General features: G+C 42.3%; 1 protein-coding gene across 2 annotated transcripts; it reads right to left on the bottom strand.

The window, feature by feature from the left end:
• Positions 1-389: 389 nt before the first annotated feature.
• Positions 390-15,530, bottom strand: LOC141113824 (integrin alpha-IIb-like). Of its 2 annotated transcripts, none has more exons than XM_073607136.1 (5): positions 15,132-15,530; positions 11,427-11,540; positions 9,421-9,522; positions 636-758; positions 390-527 (listed from the first exon to the last, which is right to left on the bottom strand). In XM_073607136.1, exons 1-5 carry the CDS (start codon positions 15,255-15,257, stop codon positions 462-464), a joined length of 531 nt encoding a protein of 176 aa, XP_073463237.1. In that variant the 5' UTR covers positions 15,258-15,530; the 3' UTR covers positions 390-461. The 2 variants fall into 2 exon arrangements, with proteins under 2 accessions (XP_073463237.1, XP_073463238.1); XM_073607137.1 differs by lacking the exon at positions 15,132-15,530 and adding an exon at positions 12,899-13,113 and having other exon boundaries at positions 11,427-12,216.
• Positions 15,531-22,499: the final 6,969 nt, after the last annotated feature.

Genomic DNA, 22,499 nt, shown 5'->3' on the forward strand with positions numbered 1-22,499 from the left:
TTTTTTTAGCGTTTTTGAGCATTTTTCCGAGTTAGCGTTTTTGAGCGTTTTTTTTTTTTTCAAATTTTTTTTTTTTTTTTTTTTAATGGATCAAAAATGCTAAAAAACATTGGTGAATGACGTTTTTGAGCGTTTTTGAGCGTTTTTCAGCGTTAGAGCGTTTTTACAGCTGAAAAACGTCTCTCAGAACCCACTGGTCCTGTTTTTTTTTTTTTACAGCTTAAAAACGCCTATGCCACTTGCAGCTCAAAAACGCCTAGGTGGGCATGAAGCCATAGACTAACATAGACAGGCCTTTTTAAGCTGCAAAAAAAGCTCAAAAAAGCAGCTGGAAAAAACGTCTGTGTGCATGAGGACTAATAGCAAGTTGGCAATGATAAACAATTACCGAGTGTTTACAATAATGTGTTTAATTTCTATTTTTTTTTAAAAAGCACAAGCAATAAAATGTAAATAGTCCATTATTTGTCTTCGGCTAAATCTTCCTGATCATCTGATGGAGGTCGTGTCCTTCTGTAGAATCCCAGCTACAAAATAAAACATTAATATTTATTTATAATAAGTAAATCAAAAATTTCTTAGATCAACTTTGTTGGGAAAGCAGTTGACATGACAGCGGCCATTTTGCAGCTCACCTTCCACATGACAAATATAAACAATGCCAAGATAAGCAGCCCCCCAAGAACTCCTAGGATTATCCACCACATAGGAATCTCTTTCTGTCCATCCGGAGTCACCCACTGAACCACTGTGACAGCCTGAGGTAAGAGGAAGGAATATCAGAGAGGAAAAATACTGTAAGAAATCATAGCTTAAATTTTATATATGTCTAAAATTTAAAATCATTATATTGATTTCCACATTGTTTTTCAATGACCCATAACCGCTCCGTGTTTATTTGATTTTGTTTGAACAATCTTGAAGTTTGTAAACTTTGTGAAGTTCCCTACACATTTACTTCCTTGTATTCTGTAGTAGGCACTGCTGTGTCACAGATTTCACAGAGCCTGTCTTATAAACTACAGATGTGGAATCCCTGGGAAGCTTTGTTACATAAGCCAATCTCTGACCTTTGCAGTTGCGGAAAGAAACAAGCGTCTTTCATATTTCTTGTTGCTAGGTGGCCAAATCTTGGAAGCAACTGACCCTTAACTTTGTGGTGGTGAAACAGTCACTATGGTACACAAAAAATTTACTGCAATTCCTAATGACACCTATCCCTAATTTTTCAAAACATGGTACCCATGGCTAGAATGCAATCACCATATAAACCTAGATCATTTCTTTCTCTCGCTCTGAGACCACCCCACCCTCCACAAAACCAAGGCTGCCATATGCCTGGCAAGACCCGGCTGGTTTACAACTCCTGTCCCTTAATTTCTCAATCTTAATTCTTTCCTCCCGCTAAACCCTATCCCTCCTCTTATTCTTCCACTCTTCTTTTATTTTCCACTACTCCTTCTTTTCTCCATCCTTCAGCTGGATTCTTTTTGACCTATGCTTTTTCCTATTCTTCCTCCTCTTGCTACTAGCAATAGCGATAAATGCCATATGATGTACAATCCTGCAACATAACAATCACCACCATCATTACGACCTTCAACACACATAAACCTAGCATATTGTACCACTTTAACCACTTGACCACTGGGCACTTAAACCCCCTTAATAACCAGACCAATTTTCAGCTTTTGGTGCTCTCACATTTTGAATGACAATTACTCAGTCATGCAACACTGTATCTATATGAATTTTTTGTCCTTTTTTTCACACAAATAGAGCTTTCTTTTGGTGGTATTTAATCACCGCTGGGTTCTTTATTTTTTGCGCTATAAAAGAAAAAAGACCGAAAAATCTGTAAAAAACTAAATTTTTCTTCATTTCTGTTATAAAATTTTGAAAATTAGTAATTTTTTTCATATATTTTGGCCAAAATTTATACCGCTACATATCTTTGGTAAAAATAACCCAAATTAGTGTATATTATTTGGTCTTTGTGAAAGTTATAGCGTCCACAAGCTATGGTACCAATATCTGAAAATTGATCACACCTGAAGTACTGACGGCCTATCTAATTTCTTGAGACCCTAACATGCCAGAAAAGTACAAATACCCCCCAAATGACCCCTTTTTGGAAAGAAGACATTTCAAGGTATTTAGAAAGATGCATGATGAGTTTTTTGAAGTTGTCATTTTTTCCCACAATTCTTTGCAAAATCAAGTTTTTTTTTTTTCTTTTTTTTTTTCACAAAATTGTCATATTAGCAGGTTATTTCTCACACACAGCATATGCATACCACAAATTACACCCCAAAACACATTCTGCTATTACTCCCGAGTATGGCGATACCACATGTGTGAGACTTTTACACAGCGTGGCCACATACAGAGGCCCAACATGCAGGGGAGCACCTTCAGGCGTTCTGGAGCACCCAGGCCAATTCTGACATTTCTCTCCTACATGTAAAAATCATCATTTATTAGCTAGAAAATTACATAGAACCCCAAAACATTATATATGTTTTTTTAGCAAAGACCCTAGAGAATACAATAGCGGTCATTGCAACTTTTTATCTCGCACGATATTTGCGCAGCAATTTTTGGAACGCGTTTTTTTTGGAAAAAAAATCTGTTTTTTGCTTTAAAAAAAAACAAAACAGTAAGGTTAGCCCAATGTTTTTGCATAATATGAAAGATGAAGTTACGCCGAGTTAATAGATACCTAACATGTCACCTTTCAAAATTGCACACGCTTGTGGAATGGCGCCAAACTTCACCACTTAAAAATCCCCATAGGCGACGCTTTAAAATTTTTTACTGGTTACAAATTTTGAGTTACAGAGGAGGTCTAGGGCCAAAATTATTGCTCTCGCTCTACCGATCGCAGCGATACCTCACATGTGTGGTTTGAACACCGTTTTCATATGTGGGCGGGACTTACGTATGCGTTCGCTTCTGCATGCGAGCACACGGACAGGGGCGCTTTAAAAAATTTTTATTTTTTTTTATTGTTCATTTTACTTTATTTATTTTAGTTTGACACTTTTTTCCCCCAAAAAAAATTTTTTGATCACTTTTATTCCTATTACAAGGAATGTAAACATCCCTTGTAATAGGAATATGGCATGACAGGTCCTCTTTACAGTGAGATATGGGGTCAATAAGACCCCACATCTCACCTCTAGGCTGTTCCTGAAATAAAAAAAAAAAAAAAGATCCTGGCTTCGATCATAGCGGTGAGTCGGTAGAAGCACCGGAGGGCGGCGGGAGGGGGGGCGTCCCCTCTCGCCTCCCATAAGAACGATCAAGCAGTGTAACAGCCGCTATGATCATTCTTATGGTGTAGGGAATCGCCGGCTGAAAAAGATGATATCTGAATGATGCCTGTAGCTGCACCCATCATTCAGATATCCCCGCACAAAGTCAAGGACGTCGTATGACGGAAGGCGGGAAGTGGTTAAAACGCTTTTTTTTTTTTAACACAAAGTTATCCATTTATACAATATTTCTAACATATAGCATGTACATACCAAAAATGACCCCCCAAAATAGATTCTCCTACTATTCCTGAGTACGGCGATACCACATGTGTGAGACTTCCACAGCCTGGCCACATACAGAGGCTGGGTACGGCTGAGCATGGCTGGGTATTGCAGAGTATCGCCGAGTATGACTGGGTATGGCAGAGTATGGCTGGGTATCACCGAGTATTGCAGAGTATGGCTGGGTATCACCGAGTATTGCAGAGTATGGCTGGGTATTGCAGAGTATGGCTGGGTATCACCGAGTATTGCAGAGTATGGCTGGGTATTGCAGAGTATGGCTGGGTATGGCAGAGTATGGCTGGGTATGGCAGAGTATTGCGGGTTATGGCAGAGTATTGCAGATTTTTGTGGGGTATTGCAGAGCATGGCTGGGTATGGCAGAGTATGGCTGGGTATCACTGAGTATTGCAGAGTATGGCTGGGTATTGCGGGATATTTCAGGGTATTTCAGGGTATTGCAGGGTATGGCAGAGTATTGCGGGGTATTCCAGGGTATGGCAGAGTATTGCGGGGTATTGCAGGGTATGGCAGAGTATTGCGGGGTATTCCAGGGTATGGCAGAGTATTGCGGGGTATTCCAGGGTATGGCAGAGTATTGCGAGGTATTGCAGGGTATGGCAGAGTATTGCGGGGTATGGCAGAGTATCGCAGGGTATGGCAAAGTATTGCGGGGTATGGCAGAGTATTGCGGGGTATGGCAGAGTATTGCGGGGTATGGCAGAGTATTGCGGGGTATTTCAGGGTATTGCAGGGTATGGCAGAGTATTTCGGGGTATTGCAGGGTATGGCAGAGTATTGCGGGGTATTGCAGGGTATGGCAGAGTATTGTGGGGTATTCCAGGGTATGGCAGAGTATTGTGGGGTTTTCCAGGGTATGGCAGAGTATTGCGGGGTATGACAGAGTATTGCGGGGTATTCCAGGGTATGGCAGAGTATTGCGGGGTATTCCAGGGTATGGCAGAGTATTGCGGGGTATGGCAGAGTATTTTGGGGTATTGCAGGGTATGGCAGAGTATTGCGAGGTATTGCAGGGTATGGCAGAGTATTGCGGGGTATTGCAGGGTATGGCAGAGTATTGCGGGGTATTCCAGGGTATGGCAGAGTATTGCGGGGTATTGCAGAGGGAATTGCAGAGTATTGCACAGCATTGCAGGGCATGCAGAGTAGTAGGGATGGCTGAGCATGGATGGATGGATGGCTGGATGTCTCTGTGCAGCGCTGTGGGCACTACAGATGCAGCCCACAACGCTGCAGCCATCCATCCATCCCCCTCTTCGGTCACTGTGTACCGATCGGTACACAGGAGGGGAGGAGAGGGGGAGGAGAGGAACCGGCGTCATCAGATGACGCCGGTTTGTTTACATGTGATCGCTCCGTCATTTGACGGAGCGATCACATGGTAAACGGCCGCGATCAGCGGCCATTTACCGGGATCCGTGATGCGATCCCGGATGCTCTCGAGTGCGCGCCCTAGGGGGCGCGCGAGAGCAGAATTCTGGGAGGACGTCCCTGGACGTCCTCCCAGAGTTAAACAACCGCCCTGTAGCCGTCATTTGGCTATGGGCCGGTTGTTAAGTGGTTAATCTAAACTACAGTTGCCAGTTGTCCTCTTAACCAACCAGGCCAATACATACTGTAATATTTTCTGCTTATCTTGATGCTCTGTAACCCCATTACTGTCTATCTGTACCCTTGTGGTGTTTTAAGAATAATTCCAGTTATTGGTATAATATACAACGTTACTTTGGTTCAGATTGAATTAATGCACAGTATCTCACAAAAGTGAGTGTACCCCTCACATTTTTGTAAATATTTCATTATATCTTTTCATGTGACAACACTGAAGAAATGAAGCTTTGCTACAATGTAAAGTAGTGAGTGTACAGCTTGTATAACAGTGTAAATTTTCTGTCCCCCAAGTGAAAATGTCCAAATTGGGCCCAATTAGCCGTTTTCCCTCCCCAGTGTCATGTGACTCGTTAGTGTTACAAGGTCTCAGGTGTGAATGGGTAGCAGGTGTGTTACTGGAAGTTCAACATGGCACCTCATGGCAAAGAACTCTCTGAGAATCTGAAAAAAAGAAGTGTTGCTCTACAAAAAGATGGCCTAAGCTATAAGAAGATTACCAAGACCCTGAAACTGAGCTGCAGCACGGTGGCCAAGACCATACAGCAGTTTAACAGGACAGGTTCCACTCAGAACAGGCCTCACCATGGTCGACCAAAGAAGATCTGTGCACGTGCTCAGAATCATATCCAGAGGTTGTCTTTGGGGAAATAGACGTAAGAGTGCTGCCAGCATTGCTGCAGAGGTTAGAGGGTCAGCCTGTCAGTGCTCAGACCATACGCTGCACACTGCATCAAATTGGTATGCATGGCTGTCATCCCAGAAAGAAGCCTCTTCTAAAAATGATGCACAAGAAAGCCCGCAAACAGTTTGCTGAAGACAAGCAGACTAAGGATATGAATTACTGGAACCATGCCCTGTGGTCTGATGAGACCAAGATAAACTTATTTGGTTCAGATAGAGTCAAGCGTGTGCGCTGGCAGCCAGGTGCGGAGTACAAAGACAAGTGTGTCTTGCCTACAGTCAAGCATGGTGGTGGGAGTGTCATGGTCTGGAGCTGCATGAGTGTTGCTGGCTACAGTTGCTACAGTTCATTGAGGGAACCATGAATGCCAACATGTACTGTGACATACTGAAGCAGAGCATGATCCCCTCCCTTCAGAGACTGGGCCGCAGGGGAGTATTCCAACATGATAATGATGCCAAACACACCTCCAAGATGACCACTGTCTTGCTGAAGAAACTGAGGGTAAAGGTGATGGACTGGCCAAGCATGTCTCCAGACCTAAACCCTATTAAGCATCTGTGGGGCATCCTCAAACGGAAGGTGGAGGAGCGCAAGGTCTCTAACATCCACCAGCTCTGTGATGTCATCATGGAGGAGCAGAGGACTCCAGTGGCAACCTGTGAAGTTCTGATGAACTCCATGCCCAAGAGGGTTAAGGCAGTGCTGGAAAATAATGATGGCCACACAAAATATTGACACTTTGTGCCCAATTTGGACATTTTCACTTTTGTTGCCAGCGGTTTAGACATTAAAGGCTGTCTGTTGAGTTATTTTAAGGGGACAGCAAATTTGCACTGTTATACAAGCTGTACACTCACTACTTTGCATTGTAGCAATGTACCATTTGTTCAGTGTTGTCACATGAAAAGATGAAATAAAATATTTACAAAAATGTGAGGGGTGTACTCACTTTTGTGAGATACTGTACCTATGTACAGTATATGACATACCTGGCTGATGCTGCTGGAAAGTGGAAATCACTGAAGTAGACACCACTACTCCAGTCATCTCCACTTACTTCTAGGCCCAGTGTTGTGCGGTTGGCATGATGTAATGTGAAGACGGTAGGTCGGCCATTCAGCATAGGCACTATTTAGAGAATGCTTTGCATTTTCTGAATGAATGCAAAAGGTTCCCTGACTGGACGAGGTGGAGAGTGTAACGTCACCGCCCCACCTCTTCACCTGGTCCAATCAGAGAATGCTTTGCATTCATTCAGGAAATACAAAGCATTCTCTGAATGGCGCCTGTGCCGAGCAGCCAACCTACTGTGTTCACAATGCATCAGGCCAGCTGCTCGGCATGGGGCCCAGAAGCAAGTGAAGATCACTGAGGTAGCGAAATCTACTTCAGTGATTTCCAACTTGAAGTAGCATCGGCCAGATATGTATTATACATAGTTGCATTGGTCCAAGCTGGATCAATGTAACTATGTATAATATATCAATACCTGGAAATATTCTTTAACCCTTCCCGTCCACGCTATAGCCGAAAGACGGCTACAATGCGGGCTTACTTTGCCATTGGGGTGTCCTTCCAACTCAGCTGATCACAGATCGGGGTAAAGGGCCAAACACAGCAGCCATAACCGGCTTGTGTTTACATCCGTGATCAGCTGTCATTGCACACAGCTGATCACGGATGTAAACACAAGCTGGTTATCGGCTTTCCTTTCCTCATGCTTACGGTGTGAGGAAGGGAGAAGAGAGACAATAACTGACTTGTGTTAAAGGGACATCTGCACTGATAATCAGGGCACTGATTATTAGTGTTCTGATTATTAGTGCAGTCCCAATAGTGCCCACCAGTGCTGTCAATCAGTGCCCATCTTTGCTGCCAAACAGTGCCCACCAGTGCTGCCAATAAGTGCCCATCAGTGCCTCCTCATCGGTGTCACCTATCAGTGCCTATCAGTGTCACTTATCAGTGCAGCCTCATCAGTCCTGCTTCATCAGTGTACACCACTGCCGCCTAATCAGTGCCACCTATCAGTGACTATTAGTGCCATCAGTGCCGCTTCAGCATTTAAATTTTGACCTGGGCAGGAAGGGGGTGAAAGTGCCCAGTAGGTTAATTATTGTACTTTCTATATGCCTTTTAAAAACTTAAAATAAAACCTAATAAAACACTTTGTGAAAGTCAATTTATCTAAATGACTCCCTCTTGTTCTCCATCACAAATATTCACTGTATATTAACCTTCCTGGCGGTATGATTATTTCATATTTTTGATGCTGAAAGTGGTACCATTATTTTGCATGGAAATTTGGTGTTTTATATTGTAGGCCTGTAATTCTTATGCCCTGTACACACGATCGGACATTGATCGGACATTCCGACAACAAAATCCATCGGATTTTTTCCGACGGATGTTGGCTCAAACTTGTCTTGCATACACACGGTCACACAAAGTTGTCGGAAAATCTGATCATTCTGAACGCGGTGACGTAAAACACGATCGGAATTTCCGACAACAAGGTCCTATCACACATTTTCCCTCGGAAAATCCAACCGTGTGTACAGGGCATTAGAATAACTCATTTAAATCTGTCCAAACCAGAGTCTAGTACACATCTCGGGTATGATAAAGTTTGAAACACAAAATCATAAATTATAATATAATAAATAACTATAAATAATTATACCAAATAATAATAATATAATAATAAGAAAAAATATTCAATAATGTAATCAAATCAAAAACAGTGAAATTTGCATAGTTTACTTTTCAGTGTTTGATGACGGATCTACCCACAAATCACTCACAATTCTGCGAGTGATTCTGATTTATTATCGCTGGTTTCTAGCTGGTCTAAAACCTCTTTTGATGTAAAGGGACGGTTTTGGTTGCTATGGACAATCTCCAGTTTCCAGGCAGAAAGAACATTTTTTATAATATAAAACTGCATGCAGGCCACTGGAGAAACCACTAGGGACAAAAGGGATGTGAAATAATTTCATAAATAATTTCATACAGTAATGTAATCTGTAAGATTACAGTATACTGTATGTATTGTGTGTGTTTCACTTTTTGAATTTGGCGCCGTTCTCCGTCCCCGTGCGTTGCAACGCTTGCAGGGAACGGAGCTCGGCTCCGTGATGAATCGAGCATAGGACGAGACGCTCACACTGCGGGGAGACATCACAGGATCCAGGGGACAAGGTAAGTAAGCTCTTCCTGGATCCTGCAATGCAATCCCGAGTCTGACTCGGGGTTTTGGTTCTGAAATTTCACCCCGAGCCAGACTCAGGAATACTGCCAGGGAGGTTAAAGTGGAACTAAAGGCTTAATACTCACCTGTTTAACGGTTCTGAACCAGCACCGGCATCTTCTTCTGAGTGCTGGTCTTCGTGCCTCTTCATTGGTCAGCGAGGGATGATGTCAATCCTGCGCATGTGCAAGATGCCATCATCCCAGCACTCAGATTGTCCTGATGCTGTAAGCTGAGCTGCACTAGCAATTTACTGACAATTGTGTTTAATGGACCTCCAAAAGTGCTAATAGGGGTCCCAGGGAACGTACTTGCTTTTCTTTGTCCTTAACAGTGGTAGGTTTTATCCTGTAGGGAACACCGGTCACCTGGAAGTAACCTCGGGAAGTCAGGTTGAAGGGCTGCTGAGGTCTCTGTTGAAGAAAAATAATATTTAGGAGGAAACATAAACCCAATCATCAAAATTCACATATTAGCTTTGATATTTTAGTGTGATTTGAAAAGTAATATTACATTTTTTTAAATCTGAGGCCAAATCCAATTCATTAATTCTTCTATTGGCCCCCAATGCGGCAAAGTCGGCCTGTACCTTTAGCAGAGAAACAGTCCCAGAGCATAATGTTTCTATCTCAGTGCTTGATTGTAGGAATGGTGTTCTTAGGGTCATAGTCAGCATTTTTCCTCCTCCACAGTGAGTCAAGTTAATGCCAAAGTGCTCAATTTTGGTCTCATCTGACCACTTTCTCCCAATCCTTCTTTGAATCATTTAGATGCTTATTGGCAGACTTCAGACGGACCTGTACATGTGCCTTCTTGAGGAGGGGGACCTTGCAGGTGCTGCAGGATTTCAATACATGGCGGCATATTGTGTTACCAATGGTTTGTTTGGTGACTGTGGTCCCAACTTTCTCATGATCACCACAGAGGGCGACTAATGGTTATTCTGTGTTTCTTTCTTTTGCGAATAATCGCTCAAATGCCCCGTACACACGGTCGGACATTGATCGGACATTCCGACAACAAAATCCATGGATTTTTTCCGACAGATGTTGGCTCAAACTTGTCTTGCATACACACAGTCACACAAAGTTGTCGGAAAATCCGATCGCTCTGAACGCGGTGACGTAAAGTTACCAATAGCTTTCGTCTCTTAATTTATTCTGAGCATGTGTGGCACTTTGTGCGTCGGATTTGTGTACACAGGATCGGAATTTCCGACAACGGATTTTGTTGTCAGAAAATTTGATAGCAAGCTCTTAAACTTTGTGTGTCGGAAATTTCGATGGAATATGTGTGATGGAGCCTACACACAGTCGGAATTTCCGACAACAAGGTCCTATCACACATTTTCCGTCAGAAAATCCGACCGTGTGTACAGGGTATAACAGTTGTCTCCTTCTCACCAAGCTTCTTGCTTATGGTCTTGTAGACCATTCCAGCCTTGTGCAGGTCTACAATCTTGTCCCTGTTGTTCTTTGACAGCTCTTTGGTCTTGCCCATGGTGGTGAGGTTTGAATGGAAGAAAGAGATTCTGTGGACAGGTGTCTTTTATGCACATAACGAGTTGTCATTAGGAGCACCTTCTTAAATTGACAGTACTAATCTGTGTACCACATGAGCACATACTGTAGCTAGTCTGTGGGAGCCAGAATTATTGTTTGTTGGTAGGGGATCAAATATTTATCAAATATTTTACTCACTGAACTGCAACTCAATTTATAACATTTATATCATTTGTATCATGTGTTTTTTCAGGATTTTTGGTTGACATTCTGTCTCTATCATTTAAAATACACCTATGATAAAAATTATAGACCCTTAATTTCTTTGTAAGTGAGCAAACTTAGGAAATCTGCAGGGGGTCAAACGTTTATTTTCCCCACTGTATATAGACCTCTACTTTACAAATGGAACCTCTTTCACAGGAAAGGCTGAGCCCACATGGAGGGCCCAGTATGATTTACTACCTTGCATGGTCAAAGCACAGGTTCATTTTAAGGGTTTCCGCATGGCTTCTAGCTCCTCCAGTAGATCACAATTTATTAAATATAAATCGGAAACCTAGTATGATAACTTTGCCACTGATCGTGATCTCTTGACCTGCATACTTGTTCCTGAGCAGTGCCTCAGCAGATATTGAAGGGAGAGGATTAAAATGACAAACAGGTGACTGGCATAGATCAGCAGTGGCAGATGTTGTATTTTTCTTAGTACAAGTTTCCTTTAACAAATATATTTTTTTACAAGCCCCTGAGAAACATGGGGACTGTTTTAAGCAGACCCTGGTTAGTAATCACCACCAAATGTTTACACTTACCTTCATGAAGCTGGAAATCCATAGCACGGACTCAAGTGCTACCGTCACCCTCTTTCCCTTATCCAGATTCTTGATGACGCACTCAGCCTTCCAGCAGGCTGAGTCACTGCAGTGCTGTAAAAAATATATATATATATTCACAGCAAATTTTTTATGCGTAGACCCCTAAGTCCACATATGTGCAGTTCCAGATGTCTGAAATGACTTGAAGGATGTGTAGGGATCAGCTACATGCCTACATCTGCTGCAGACTGATGCATAAAATTAGCAGGTTACAATTACATTGGCACAGATTTTTCCTTGCTGATTTTATATGGTTTGCTGTCCTACCGAACCAAACAGTGTAGATATGGGTCATGGAAGATATAGTAATGATTGTTACCAGCGTAATAGGCTGTTTGTGCTTGGGTCCATCCTTGATGCTTGTACTGTTTTCGGTTCCTGTATTCCCACCATTCCTTCAGTTTTTGCTTTGCAGCTTCCTCTCCTTTCCCACTTTCTTCCTTAAGTAAACACCTAAAGCCTTTTTTACTGTGTCCTAACTTCCCTCTAGCACAATTATGGCAAGTCTGCGTTTTACCCATGACTATAAAGTCGATAACACCACCCATTAGTCTTATGATGTGAGCATTATGCTCCTGACCTTCAAAAGGTTGAGATTGGCAAAGGTGCAGTTCAATTGTTCATGAGGCTTCAGACGCAGTGGATATAGGAAAATGTCCTTTTCATAGCGTTCAGGACTCTCAATAACCAACTTGACATGGACAGTGCCTGGACCAGCATTGTGCAACTAATGGTAAGGATAAAAATAGAGTTATTGTTGGGGTGCTCCACTTTTATTTGACACCATCATACCAATTCCATTGCAAATTCAAAATCCTACCTTGATTGCCCCAAACCCCCAGCCAGTCTTTAACAATCTCAGTTTTGCCAAGAACAAAAATGTCATATAATGCAATTTACTCTGGTGATTATATTAGTTTTTCTATTCAGGTTTATTTTCCTTTATTTTCAACTGGTGATCCTGCCAGTATCACACTTCCTATCCTAGGGTGGCGACGCTGACTCATTGTATTGTATTTATGGAGGAGCAGCATTGCCACCTTAGGACAGGATTACAGAAAACATCCCCCGTCATCATCTTTGATAACATAAAGGGAGGTGTTCTGTAGTCCTGGCCTAAGGTGTCAACAACGCTCCTTGCAGAGTGCACAGAAACACATAAGCTCACTCGCTTTTAGTGGTATTATTAACAGACCAAAAGAAAGCACACAATATGTTTATTGTTAGGTTTTACATACACTTTGAATTATATATTTTTATTAAGGTCTATGCATCAGATCAAATAAAGGGACAACTGAGGAGAGAAGAGAACGAATAGATTGGGTTTCAGTAGAAAAACCGTCTCTCTAAATGAGGGACAATTGGGAGGTATGGGTTATAAAATATGGAAAAACCCTTTAACTGATTACCTCGTAGACATGCGTCACTATCTCCCCTTTATCCAGTGGTTTATCAGATTCTTCTTTTAGGCTTCCAGTTGGGTAAGGGGAGTACAACATCAGAAGGGTGCAAATTCCTGGGGAATGATATGGAGTATTACTTTTTTCAGCGTTACTCCTCTAAATGCATACGTTTACCAGCTGAGTGATTGCTTTGTGTTTTTTTAATTAGCTTAAAATTTTATGAAAATATTTAATAGTACATTCAATGTTAAAGTGATCAGCTTGATAAAAATAATCTGATTAGTGTGTGTTAATATGTTACAAAACTTGTTTCTTTTTATAATTTGTAATTATATATGTACACGGGGGCAGCCATGATTGCTCATTGCATACCCAGGTTTTGCTTCCTGCTTTACAGTGTTACATAATGGCTGTGCCTCACTGCTCCCTCTTACAATGTACTGTATGTCCATTTGACAATCCCCCTCCCCTGTGGCTGGTATCTTATCAGAACAACTGTTAAAGCGACTCTTTAGATGTATTAAAAAACAAACAAACCTCAGAAAGTGGGAAACTGACTTGGGCATCAGTCTTTAAGGACACCATAAGAAAAGTATAGTGCCTTTCACCCATTTTCTGTTCCATTCAAGATCGGGCTTTACATTTTTTGACATGCTGTCACAGGAACTCATCAACCCTTAAAAAAATGTTTCAGTGGGTGCTCTCTCAGTGTTAGCGTTGTCTCCAACAAGAGGACACCTACAGCCATGGCCAAAAGTTTTGAGAATGACATAAATATTCATTTTCACAAAGTCTGCTGCCTCAGTTTTTATGATGGCAATTTGCATAGCCTCCAGAATGTTATTAAGAGTGATCAGATGAATTCCCTCTTTGCCATAAAAATGAACTTAATCCCCAAAAAACATTTCCACTGCATTTGTGAAGAAGGCTTCAGGGAGCCCGAGAAAGTCCAGCAAGTGCCAGGACCGTCTTCTACAGTTGATTCAGCTGCAGGATCGGGGGAACCACCAGTGCAGAGCTTACTCAGGAATGGTGGCAGGCAGGTGTGAGTGCTTCTGCGCACACAGTGAGACGAAGACTTTTGGAGGATGGCCTGGTGTCAAGAAGGGCAGCAAAGAAGCCACTTCTGTTTAGGAAAAACATTAGGGACAGACTGATATTCTGCAAAAAGTACAGGGATAGGACTGCTGAGGACTGGGGTAAAGTAATTTTCCTAGATGAATCCCCTTTCCAATTGTTTGGGGCATCCGGAAAAACCTTGTCCGAAGAAGAAAAGGTGAGCGCTACCATCAGTCCTGTGTCATGCCAACAATAAAGCATCCTGAGACCATTCATGTGTGGAGTTGCTTCTCAGCCAAGGGAATGGGCTCACTCACCATTTTGCCTAAGAACACAGCCATGAATAAAGAATAGTACAAAAACATAATCCGAGAGCAACTCCTCCCAACCATCCAAGAACAGTTTGGTAAAAAAACAATGCCTTTTCCAGCATGATGGAGCACCTTGTCATAATGGAAAACCGGTGGCTGTATGAAGCACGTGTTTTGTTGCTTTTCACTTTCCTTTCCTCAGGGGTCTTTGCCTGGAATCAAGCATAAAAAAGGTCCCTGTGAGGTAGGCGGTTAAAAACTGCCTGTAAGTAGGCAGTTTTACAGTAAGGTTAAGACAGAGGTGACTCTGGAGTATTCTGGTTTACCTTGGAGCTGTCCTGGTTTGCAGGATCTGCAGGCAGGGTGGAGAAGCATCAGACATGGTCAGCCACCAGGATCCTCTGCTTAGAGGGGCCTTTTAACTGCTTCCTGCTTAAGCTCCGGCCCCGCCCCCAGCTGATCCCATGCAGGTTGGTGGATATACCTGCACATGCTGCTGCAGTTGGTGTCCTCCTTTCTGGGTGTCCAATAGGGAGGGGGACTCTGCTGCAATATACACATATATATATATATATATATATATATATATATATATATATATATTTAAAATTCCCGTCCCTGGAAGTGATGAAATCGCAAGTGTCCCGCTCTGTATCTCCTGGAAGCAGACTCTGGAAAAATGGCTGCTTAACCGGAAATGACGATTTTCCGACGCCTTCTTGGTACACCCCGCAGAGCCTTCACGAGGAGAGGCTTGTTCTGCGGTGTGCGGAGGACGCGCGGCGAAAATAGCGGTAATCGGGCGGGCGGCGGGAGCGGACATCACCAGAGTAAGAGAGTAAAAAAAATTAAAGCAGTGAGACACCTACCCATCTGGCGTGGCGGTGGCCTGTGGTCAGGGGGTAATATACATCCATTCCCCTCCTCTGTACACCCTTGATATCTGGAAGAGATTCCAGATGAAAAACTGCAGTAGGTCCCTTGATCAGCGGCATGGAGGAAATTTCAGTACATTATGGCAGCTTGGGGGGTTGACTGCAGACCCCTCTGTAGAGGTGAAATCTCAAGCAGAGAAATTCTGCTCCTGCTCGCCCTCCCAAGGCCCGCTGGGCTGGATGGGATGCTGGCACGGGGTCTCCTGCAACTAGCACAGAGACAGAGGTAAAATAACAAACGTTTCTTTTGCAGCTCTTGTGGGTCCGGAGGAAACACAAACAAACTGAGGCACGCAGGTAAGACTGTGAAATTTATAATGGTGGACTAATGTGTTTCCTGTTTCAGGGAGGAGGAGCCTATCTCTCGGATGCTGCCCTGGAAGACAATGTTTTGTTTGTTTGTGTTTCCTCCGGACCCACAGGAGCTGCAACTTTATTAAGAAAGATTATTTTTTACAAAATGTTATAACAGGAAATTGTTCAGTATTTTTCCATTTATATAGCAAAAAATAAAAACCCAGTGGTGATTAACTACTTGAGCTCTGAAAGGTTTTACCCCCTTCATGACCAGGCCATTTTTTGCTATTTAGTACTGCGCTACTTTAATCGTTCTTGTCAAACTAATCTATTAACCTTCTATGAGGAGGTGAGCTGTCATCTAGATAAAGGAAGGCCCGTAGATGTGGTATATCTGGATTTTGCAAAAGCATTTTATACAGTTCCCCATAAACGTTTATTGTACAAAGTAATGTCAGTTGGCATGGACCATAGGGTGAGACATGGATTGAAAACTGGCTACAGGGGGGAGTTCAGAGGGTAGTGATAAATGGGGAGTACTCGGAATGGTCAGGGGTGGGTAGTGGGGTCCCCTAGGGTTCTGTGCTGGGACCAATCCTATTTAATTTGTTCATAAATGACCTGGAGGATGGGATAAACAGTTCAATCTCTGTATTTGCGGACAATACTAAACTAAGCAGGGCAATAACTTCTCCGCAGGATGTGGAAACCTTGCAAAAAGATCTAAACAAATTAATGGGGTGGGCAACTACATGGCAAATGAGGTTCAATGTAGAAAAATGTAAAAATGCCTTTGGGTGGCAAAAATATGAATGCAATATATACACTGGGGGATTCTAGGATGGAAAAGGACCTGGGGGTTCTAGTAGATGAAAGGCTCAGCAATGGCATGCAATGCCAAGCTGCTGCAAGCAAAGAAAACAGAATATTGGCATGCATTAAAAAGGGGATCAACTGGAGAGATAAAACGATAATTCTCCGACTCTACAAGACTCTGGTCCGGCCGTACCTAGAGTATGCGCTGTCCAGTTCTGGGCACCAGTCCTCGGGAAGGATGTGCTGGAACTGGAGAGAGTCCAGAGAAGGGCAACAAAACGAATAAAGGGACTGGAGGATTTCAGTTATGAGGAAAGAATACAAGCACTGAACTTATTCTCTTTGGAGAAGAGACACTTGAGAGGGGATATGATTTCAATGTACAAATACCGTACTGGTGACCCCACAATAGGTATAAAACTTTTCCGCTGAAAGGAGTATAATAAGACACGCGGCCATTCGCTAAAATTAGAACAAAAAGGTTTAAACTTAATCCCTTGCCGACCGGCTCACGCAGATATACGTCGACAGAAGGGCACGTACAGACATATTAACATACCTGTACGTTGCCCTTTAAGACGTGGCATTGTGGGCGCCGCGAGCTCTGTGAGTGTGATCGCGGGTCCCGTGGACTCGGTGTCCGCGGGGATACCTGCGATCGTCTCACAAAGAGGAAGAACGGGAAATGCTGATGTAAACAAGCATTTCCCCATTCTTCCTAGTGACAGGACACTGATCACAGCTCCCTGTCATCGGGAGCGGTGATCAGTGTTGTGTCACACGTAGCCCATCCCTCCCCACAGTTAGAATCACTCCCTAAGACACACTTAACCCCTGCAGCGCCCCCTAGTGGTTAACCCCTTCACTGCCAGTCACATTTACACAGTAATCAGTGCATTTTTACTTGCACTGATCGCTGTATAAATGTGAATGGTCCCAAAATAGCGCCAAAAGTGTCCGATCTGTCCACCATAATGTCACAGTCATGATAAAAATTACAGATCGCCACCATTACTAGTAAAAAAAAAAATATTAATAAAAATGCCATAAAACTATCCCCTATTTTGTAGACGCTATAACTTTTGCGCAAACCCATCGATAAATGCTTATTGCGATTTTTTTTTACCAAAAATATGTAGAAGAATACGTATCAATGTAATACTGACATATAATCACACACATAGGTTGGACTTGATGGACTTGTGTCTTTTTTCAACCTCACCTACTATGTAACTATGCAACTGCGCGGTCATGCAACACTGTACCCAAAGGAAATTTATATATTTTTTTTTTTCACACAAATAGAGCTTTCTTTTGGTGGTATTTGATCACCACTGGGGTTTTTCTAAACAAAAAAAGATTGAATATTTGGAAGAAAAAAAAACCAAAAAACAATATTTTCAACTTTCTTCCATAAAACATATCCAATAAAAATGTAAAAAATCCAATTTGTTCGTAAATTTAGGCCAAAATGTATTCTGCTACGTGTTCTTGGTAAAAAAAATTCCAGAGGAGATGAAGCACACAATACGGATGAGAAAAACAAAACTCCCAGCTGAACAGCAACACAGCAGGAAATTGTGTCAGGGAGCAGTGCAGATTGAGGTACCTGGAGTCCACCAGAGGAAATAGTAGCAAGAACACCCCTTCATGTGTTGAATTATTGCAAGACGTTCTCTCTCTTAGGAGTATCCAAGGAATCCAGGGGTTGACGCACCCCATCAAGATTTACCTTTAAAGTGTACCCAAGGCCAAAAACTGCTGTTTTTGTGTTGGTTTTCTTGCCCTAAAGAAGGCAGAGATCTTTGAGGCCACCAAAACACGTTGGATTATTTGTGTTCTCTCAATATTAAGGTTTTGTTCCAGGTTTTTATCACTGTCTGTGAACCTGCTGGGTAGATTCACCCTCACTATTTGTCCTGGTGACCAATGTCACCTTGACTGAAATGGAAATCTAAAATGATTCATTGACACCAGAACAGGAACCAAGGAGAAACCTTCCAATGGGGACACCTGCTCTGACGACAACTGCCAAGGAGGGGATTCTGCTCACCTTGGAGAGATTTCCTCTCACTATTGTGTCTACAGGACAGGAAGTGAAAGGAATCTGACGGATGGGGCAAAGTTTAGGCTTTTTGCGGTACGGCACTGCGTTACTTTAACTGACAATTGCGTGGTCATGCAAGGATGTACCCAAATAAAATGTATGTCCCTTTTCCCCACAAATAGAGCTTTCTTTTGGTGGTATTTCATTACCTCTGCGGTTTTTATTTTTTGTGCCATAAACAAAAAAGACTGACAACTTTCAAAAAGAAACAAACATTTTTTACTTTCCTCTAAAACATATGCGATACATTTAAAAAAAAAAAAAATCTAATTTCGTTATACAATTTAGGCCAATATGTATTCTGCAATATATTTTTGGTAAAATAAATCCCAATAAGTGTATATTGATTGGTCTGCGCAAAAGCTATAGTGTCTACAAACTATAGAAACATTTTATTAATTTTTTTACTAGTAATTTCTGCGATCAGTGACTTATAGCTTGACTGCGATATTGCGGTGGACATTCTGACACTGACGGACACTTTTTGGGGACCAATGACACTAATACAGTGATCAGTGCTAAAAATATGCACTGTCACTGTACTAATGTCTGGAAATGGGTTAACATCATAGGTGATCACACGGTTAACTGTGTGCCTAGCCTGTGTTTCTGTGTACGGTCTCTTTTCTCTTAGGACATTGCACAGCACACCTGGATTATGTTGCTAACATGTGGGATCACCAGAATTCGCCATTGGGGGGTTTGCACGTGTGTACCTCGGTTTTCCACGGCTCACTGCCACAGCTCCCGGGACAGACACATCCCTGGCAGAACTCAATTTGCAACACTGCATGCTGAATCTGAAGAGGACTTATATACACCTTGCATCCGCTCCTGAAGTAGTGGCGTGAATTCCACAAAATGCACGTGTCAAGCTTTTTTAGATGCATTATAATCATACATTTACAGCTTAGATTATTAGGAACATATTTGCAATCATTAATGATTTTAATATTATTTTATGATATGGATTACAAGCCAGCCCTCAACAATTATACTATATACTGCAATGTGTTATACATGACATCTGTGTATATATATGAATTATAGATAATAAACCATCATGATATCTGTATGTATATGAAAGAATAAATGTGCTATCTTGCATTTGACCACCTTACCAGCTATGTGTCACGTACTTCATTTAAAGTCCCAAACCTTTTCCCTAAATTTCAGATTCAGGGATGGAGACGTATGGCTATAGAATGTCATGGGCCTCATTTAACCACTTGCTTACTGGGCACCTAAACCCCCCTCCTGCCCAGACCAATTTTCAGCTTTTAGCGCTGTCACTCTTTGAATGACAATTGAGCGGTCATACAACACTGACAAATGGGGATGGTGCTGCGCTAATCCTACAATAAATTATAATATCTAGGTGTACTGGGTATAAACTCTTGTCTTTACTGAGGTATAGGGTGGTGATCTAAACCACCATGGGGAATATAGCACTATGTGGACGTGCAGGCAGTATGTGCATAATAGAAAAAAATAATAATAAATAAAGGGTGGAGCCCACCAAAAAAACTATACATATGTATCTCTCAGCTTAAATAAAAATAAAACCATGGTGAAATCTACAATAAAATAAAAAAAAAAAAAAAAATTTTTAAATAAGATAGTGATTGCCGCTGAGACATTAAATGTCAGTACAAAGTGCTGTGAATTAATATCCGGAAATTATTATAGTTCAATGAACCATGATTCATATAAATAAATAGATGGCTAAAAACTCACCACTGTCAGCAGTGTATGAGCTCGCCGCTCATCTGGATACACTGTACCTTTCGTTTTTTACTGTGTGAGTACCCTGTATGCTGCTAATGTTGAATAAAGTCTGATACATGCTTGAAATACTACACTATATGGTATCTTCATCTCTCCATTTACTATGATGCTCCCCATGGATCTGAGGTCTGATAAATGACAGTCCATTACCTAGGACCCCCCTGCATAGGAGACACCACAAGCGTTGTCTGCTCTATGCTGTAACCTCAGTATAGTGAGGTAAGGGGCCATTATCTACCACTAGAGGATTGTTGCATGGAGGAGATCCTGCTGCACACTTCACATTCACCACTCTTCTGAAGAAATGATTTTTAAACTCAGCTGCTATCTACACAACTTAATTGTCTGTTATCACTAAGGAAGCATTGAAGCTGTTTTTTGTTGCACCAAGTCACCTTTATTGGATTGTATTATTTTAAGTTTGAGCACCCCCTGTTGGTGCTGGACACTATATTGCATGATGCACAACTATGAAGATCACTTTGGACATTCAATGTAACATTGTATCATTTGGCAATTTTTGCATTTATGTTATTGAGTTTTTAGGCATCTATTTATTTATATGAATCATGGTTCATTGAACTATAATAATTTCCGGATATTAATTCACAGCACTTTGTACTGGCATTTAATGTCTCAGCGGCAATCACTATCTTATTGAAAAAAATATTTTATTATTTTTTTAAATTTTATTGTAGATTTCACCATGGTTTTATTTTTATTTAAGCTGAGAGATACATATGTATAGTTTTTTTGGTGGGCTCTACCCTTTATTTATTATTATTTTTTTCTATTATGCACATACTGCCTGCACGTCCACATAGTGCTATATTCCCTATGGTGGTTTAGATCACCACCCTATACCTCAGTAAAGACAAGAGTTTATACCCAGTACACCTAGATATTATAATTTATTGTAGGATTAGCGCAGCACCATCCCCATTTGTCAGTTGTTAGTCACACCAGGGTTTAAGGCTGGACCCCATTCGGTGCAAGCTGCTTTTCCCTACCTAAAACCACCTATAACACCACTGCTTGGTAGCGCAGGAATAATACTCCCTATATTGGTCATACAACACTGTACCCAAATGAAATGTTTCTAATTTTTTTCCCACAAATAGAGCTTTCTTTTGGTGGTATTTGGTCACCTCTGCATTTTTTATTGTTTGTTTAAAAAAAATTAAAAAAGACAGAATTTTTAGAAAAACAATACAAAACCGTTTTATATTTAGTTAGAAATTTTGCAAACAGGTATTATTCCTCCTTCATTGATGTACGCTGATGAGGCTGCACTGATGGGCACTGATAGGCTGCACTGATGGGCACTAATAGGCAGCACTGGTGGGCACTAATAGGAGGCATTGGTGGGCACTGATGGGTGGCACTGATAGCTGGCAGTGATGAGCACTGGCAGGTGACACTGATAGGCAGCACTGCTAGGTGGCACTGATTGGCACCATTGGTGGGCATTGATGGGTGGCATTTGTGGGCACTAATAGGTGGCACTGATTGCTGGCACTTACTGTGGGCACTGACTGCTGGCACTGGCAGGCGGTACTGGTGGGCACAGAGGCTCTTCCTCTTTGGGACCGATGTCCCTTCAAACAGAAGCCGGTGATCGGCTTTTTTTCTCCTAACGTTCTCAGCATGAGAAGAGAAAAAAAAACTATTACCGATCCTCTGTTTACATCACGTGATCAGCTGTCATTGGCTGACAGCTGATCACGTGGTAAGGGGCCGGGATCGGCCCCTTACTCGGATCTGTGATCACCCGAGTCTCATTGACTCGGCCGATCACAGAGCGTGCCACGCGCCCCTCAGGGGGGCGTGGCGAGCCTGCAAAGGGAAGGACGTCAATAGACATACTCCCGGCAAAGCAGATCCACGCTGTAGCCGTCGTTCGGATGTGAAGCATTTAAAGTCCCAAAATTCCCCTAATACCCACTTTGCGTACTTTGGGGGAGGTGCTTTTACTAGGTTAAAGCATGGGATCCATGTCACTGCTTTGCAGGAACACATGATCCATGCCTTCCCTACTGACAGAACGGTGATCTGCCTTGTTTACATCACTGGTCTGTCTCTGTATCGAATGATCGGCGGGTGCCGGCGAACATTGAGTCACAGCGGGAGCAAGCCGCTAGCAACGCGCATTCAGGCCCACTACTCGGAAGAGTCAAATCACATATATTGTAAAGAGTCTGCCTGGGTTAGGTTAAGAGAGGGTTAATGGAAGAGGACAAGTACTTCCCTCTCAGGCCTGCTTATTAGGCAGCTAAGGGGAGGGGAAGAGAGGA

The sequence above is a fragment of the Aquarana catesbeiana genome, linkage group LG12 (genome assembly GCF_042186555.1).
Source record: "Aquarana catesbeiana isolate 2022-GZ linkage group LG12, ASM4218655v1, whole genome shotgun sequence".
NCBI classification, from domain to species: domain Eukaryota; kingdom Metazoa; phylum Chordata; class Amphibia; order Anura; family Ranidae; genus Aquarana; species Aquarana catesbeiana.